The sequence below is a fragment of the Heptranchias perlo genome, unplaced genomic scaffold (assembly GCF_035084215.1).
Source record: "Heptranchias perlo isolate sHepPer1 unplaced genomic scaffold, sHepPer1.hap1 HAP1_SCAFFOLD_1064, whole genome shotgun sequence".
Taxonomy (NCBI): domain Eukaryota; kingdom Metazoa; phylum Chordata; class Chondrichthyes; order Hexanchiformes; family Hexanchidae; genus Heptranchias; species Heptranchias perlo.
The window spans coordinates 1-5,000 of record NW_027138284.1 but is presented as its reverse complement, the minus strand read 5'-3'; the positions used below and the strand labels follow the sequence as shown (position 1 = coordinate 5,000).

At 57.1% G+C, this 5,000-nt stretch overlaps 1 protein-coding gene across 1 annotated transcript in view; it reads left to right on the top strand.

Moving 5' to 3' along the window:
- The window catches only part of cfap126 (cilia and flagella associated protein 126), a gene marked incomplete at its 3' end in the record, with an annotated part of 6,026 nt that extends 1,936 nt beyond the window's left edge, over positions 1 to 4,090 (top strand). Inside the window, exons 2-4 of the mRNA XM_067976879.1 lie at positions 1,575 to 1,646; positions 1,760 to 1,840; positions 3,917 to 4,090. Of these exons, the coding sequence (XP_067832980.1) occupies positions 1,575 to 1,646; positions 1,760 to 1,840; positions 3,917 to 4,090 (327 nt within the window). The remainder of the gene's footprint in view (positions 1 to 1,574; positions 1,647 to 1,759; positions 1,841 to 3,916) is intronic.
- Positions 4,091 to 5,000: the final 910 nt, after the last annotated feature.

Here is a 5,000-nt window from a genome sequence, read left to right as displayed (position 1 = left end):
AGAGAGAGAGGGGGACGGAGAGAGAGAGAGGGGGACGGAGAGAGAGAGGGGGACGGAGAGAGAGAGGGGGACGGAGAGAGAGAGGGGGACGGAGAGAGAGAGGGGGACGGAGAGAGAGGGAGACGGAGAGAGAGGGGGACGGAGAGAGAGAGGGGGACGGAGAGAGAGATGGGGACGGAGAGAGAGAGGGGGACGGAGAGAGAGAGGGGACGGAGAGAGAGAGGGGGACGGAGAGAGAGAGGGGGACGGAGAGAGAGGGGACGGAGAGAGAGGGGGACGGAGAGAGAGAGAGGGACGGAGAGAGAGAGGGGGACGGAGAGAGAGAGGGGGACGGAGAGAGAGGGGACGGAGAGAGAGGGGACGGAGAGGAGAGGGGGACGGAGAGAGAGAGGGGGACGGAGAGAGAGAGAGGGGGACGGAGAGAGAGAGGGGGACGGAGAGAGAGGGGGACGGAGAGAGAGAGGGGGACGGAGAGAGAGGGGGACGGAGAGAGAGGGGGACGGGAGAGAGAGGGGGACGGAGAGAGAGAGGGGGACGGAGAGAGAGAGGGGGACGGAGAGAGAGAGGGGACGGAGGAGAGAGAGGGGGGACGGAGAGAGAGAGGGGGACGGAGAGAGAGGGGGACGGAGAGAGAGGGGGGACGGAGAGAGAGGGGGGGACGGAGAGAGAGGGGGGGGACGGAGAGAGAGGGGGGACGGAGACGAGAGGGGGGACGGAGAGAGAGAGGGGACGGAGAGAGAGAGGGGACGGAGAGAGAGAGGGGGACGGAGAGAGAGAGGGGGACGAGAGAGAGAGGGGACGGAGAGAGAGAGGGGGACGGAGAGAGAGAGGGGGACGGAGAGAGAGAGGGGGACGGAGAGAGAGAGGGGGACGGAGAGAGAGAGGGGGGACGGAGAGAGAGAGGGGGACGAGAGAGAGAGGGGGACGGAGAGAGAGAGGGGGACGGAGAGAGAGGGGGACGGAGAGAGAGGGGGGACGGAGAGAGAGGGGGGGACGGAGGAGAGAGGAGGGGACGGAGAGAGAGGGGGGACGAGAGAGAGAGAAGGGGACGGAGAGAGAGAGGGGGACGGAGAGAGAGAGGGGGACGGAGAGAGAGAGGGGGACGGAGAGAGAGAGGGTGACGGAGAGAGAGGGGGGGACGAGAGAGAGAGGGGACGGAGAGAGAGAGGGGACGAGAGAGAGAGGGGGCGGAGAGAGAGGGGGGACGAGAGAGAGGGGACGGAGAGAGAGGGGGACGGAGAGAGAGGGGACGGAGAGAGAGGGGCGACGGAGAGAGAGAGGGGGACGGAGAGAGAGAGGGGGACGGAGAGAGAGAGGGGGGACGGAGAGAGAGAGGGGGACGGAGAGAGAGAGGGGGACGGAGAGAGAGAGGGGGACGGAGAGAGAGAGGGGGACGGAGAGAGAGAGGGGGACGGAGAGAGAGAGGGGGACGGAGAGAGAGAGGGGGACGGAGAGAGAGAGGGGGACGGAGAGAGAGAGGGGGACGGAGAGAGGGAGGGGACGGAGAGAGGGAAGGAGAGAGGACGAGCAGTCTCCACGATATGAGAGATGACTCTGTTCTCTCTCCCCCTCAGTTCGAAAGCGGCTACAACAACACTCGCATGAAGAACTGGATCATTCCCAAGCAGAGAGACCGCACCTCGAAGGTATGCAGCCCCCTCGCCCATTGGGAGGGAGGGCGAGGACCCGGGACACTCCCTCCCGGGCTCAGGATCCTTCCCCAAGTCTCCCACTCACCTTCCTTCCCTTTCTGTTGCAGAGACCCAAATTCCGAGAAGGATCAAGCTTCTTCATCGCCAACGACCGCGGCTGTCTGCACCCAACGGTCCCCAGGGCTCAGGTGGGGAGCGTTTACTCTGTATCTCACCCTGTACCTGCCCTGGGAGTGTTTGACGGGACAGTGTAGAGGGAGCTTTACTCTGTATCTCACCCTGTACCTGCCCTGGGAGTGTTTGACGGGACAGTGTAGAGGGAGCTTTACTCTGTGTCTAACCCTGTACCTCGCCCTGGGAGTGTTTGATGGGACAGTGTGGAGGGAGCTTTACTCTGTATCTAACCCTGTACCTGCCCTGGGAGTGTTTGATGGGACAGTGTGGAGGGAGCTTTACTCTGTATCTAACCCTGTACCTGCCCTGCGAGTATTTGATGGACAGTGTAGAGGGAGCTTTACTCTGTATCTCACCCTGTACCTGCCCCCTGGGAGTGTTTGAAGGGACAGTGTAGAGGGAGCTTTACTCTGTATCTAACCCTGTACCTGCCCTGGGAGTGTTTGATGGGACAGTGTAGAGGGAGCTTTACTCTGTATCTAACCCTGTACCTGCCCTGGAGTGTTTTGATGGGACAGTGTAGAGGGAGCTTTACTCTGTATCTAACCCTGTACCTGCCCTGGGAGTGTTTGATGGGACAGTGTCGAGGAGCTTTACTCTGTATCTAACCCTGTACCTGACCCTGGGAGTGTTTGATGGGACAGTGTAGAGGGAGCTTTACTCTGTATCTCACCCTGGACCGACCCTGGGAGTGTTTGATGGGACAGTGTAGAGGGAGCTTTACTCTGTATCTTACCCTGTACCTGCCCTGGGAGTGTTCGATGGGACAGTGTAGAGGGAGCTTTACTCTACATCTAACCCTGTACCCTGCCCTGGGAGTGTTTGATGGACAGTGTAGAGGGAGCTTTACTCTGTATCTCACCCTGTACCTGACCCTGGGAGTGTTTGACGAGACAGTGTGGAGGGAGCTTTACTCTGTATCTCACCCTGTACCTGCCCTGGGAGTGTTTGATGGGACAGTGTAGAGGGAGCTTTACTCTGTATCTAACCCTGTACCTGCCCTGGGAGTGTTTGACGGGACAGTGTCGAGGGAGCTTTACTCTGTATCTAACCCTGTACCTGCCCTGGGAGTGTTTGATGGGACAGTGTAGAGGGAGCTTTACTCTGTATCTAACCCTGTCCCTGCCCTGGGAGTGTTTGATGGGACAGTGTAGAGGGAGCTTTACTCTGTATCTAACCCTGTACCTGCCCTGGGAGTGTTGGATGGGACAGTGTAGAGGGAGCTTTACTCTGTATCTAACTCCTGTACCTGCCCTGGGAGTGTTTGATGGGACAGTGTAGAGGGAGCTTTACTCTGTATCTAACCCTGTACCTGCCCTGGGAGTGTTTGATGGGACAGTGTAGAGGGAGCTTTACTCTGTATCTAACCCTGTACCTGCCCTGGGAGTGTTTGATGGGACAGTGTAGAGGGAGCTTTACTCTGTATCTAACCCTGTACCTGCCCTGGGAGTGTTTGATGGGACAGTGTAGAGGGAGCTTTACTCTGTATCTAACCCTGTACCTGACCCTGGGAGTGTTTGATGGGACAGTGTAGAGGGAGCTTTACTCTGTATCTAACCCTGTACCTGCCCCTGGGAGTGTTTGATGGGACAGTGTAGAGGGAGCTTTACTCTGTATCTAACCCTGTACCTGCCCTGGGAGTGTTTGATGGGACAGTGTAGAGGGAGCTTTACTCTGTATCTAACCCTGTACCTGCCCTGGGAGTGTTTGATGGGACAGTGTCGAGGGAGTTTTACTCTGTATCTAACCCTGTACCTGCGCTGGGAGTGTTTGACGGGACAGTGTAGAGGGAGCTTTACTCTGTATCTAACCCTGTACCTGCCCTGGGAGTGTTTGATGGGACAAGTGTAGAGGGAGCTTTACTCTGTATCTAACCCTGTACCTGCCCTGGGAGTGTTTGATGGGACAGTGTGGAGGGAGCTTTACTCTGTATCTAACCCTGTACCTGCCCTGGGAGTGTTTGACGGGACAGTGCAGAGGGAGCTTTACTCTGTATCTAACGCTGTACCTGCCCTGGGAGTGTTTGACGGGACAGTGTAGAGTGAGCGTTACTCTGTATCTAACTCCGTGACTTGCGTTGATCTTTCCAGGTGAGACCCTGGGGCACCTTTCTGGGGACCTGGGATATGCCTCATCGGATTCCCCCTCCTCAGGTAAATCTCACCGCCCGCTCGCCCGAGGCTGGTGAGAAGCTTCTCAGCTGGCTGAAATCATCTCCGCTCAACCAGGCCAGCAATGGAATCGTGCCTCTCTCCCTGTTCCCGGTAGGCGTGCACCCCTTGGTCGAATAGCTGCAACGAACCTCTCTCTGTCACCTCTCGATCTCTGTCGCCACCTCCGGCCCCCCGAGATCTCTGCGCCCCTACTACTCTGGAATTCCCTCCCTGAACCTCTCCGCCTTTCTCTCTCTCTCTCTCTCCCTCCTTTAAGACTCTCCTTAAAACCTCCCTCTTTGACCGAGCTTTTGGTCACCTGTCCTGATATCTCCTTATCTGGCTCGGTGTCAAATTTTGTCTGATTTCCCCTCCCGTGAAGCGCCCTGGGATGTTTTACTGCGTTAAAGGCGCTATATAAATGCAAGCTCTTCTTGTTGTCGTTGTTTTATGTGCCTATCCTTGCAGGACAATGTCTGCGGCCCTGAAACTCATCCTCTCCCAAGTTTTTCAGTCTGGTCTCCATATACCTGGGTTGGACCACACTTGGAGCACTGTGCACAGTTCTGGTCTCCATGTACCTGGGTTAGACCACACTCGGAGCACTGTGCACAGTTCTGGTCTCCACATACCTGGGTTAGACCACACTTGGAGCACTGTGTACAGTTCTGGTCTCCATATACCTGGGTTAGACCACACTTGGAGCACTGTGTACAGTTCTGGTCTCCATATACCTGGGTTAGACCACACTCGGAGCACTGTGTACAGTTCTGGTCTCCGTATACCTGGGTTAGACCACACTCGGAGCACTGTGCACAGTTCTGGTCTCCATATACCTGGGTTAGACCACACTTGGAGCACTGTGTACAGTTCTGGTCTCCATATACCTGGGTTAGACCACACTCGGAGCACTGTGCACAGTTCTGGTCTCCATATACCTGGGTTAGACCACACTCGGAGCACTGTGTACAGTTCTGGTCTCCATATACCTGGGTTAGACCACACTCGGAGCACTGTGCAA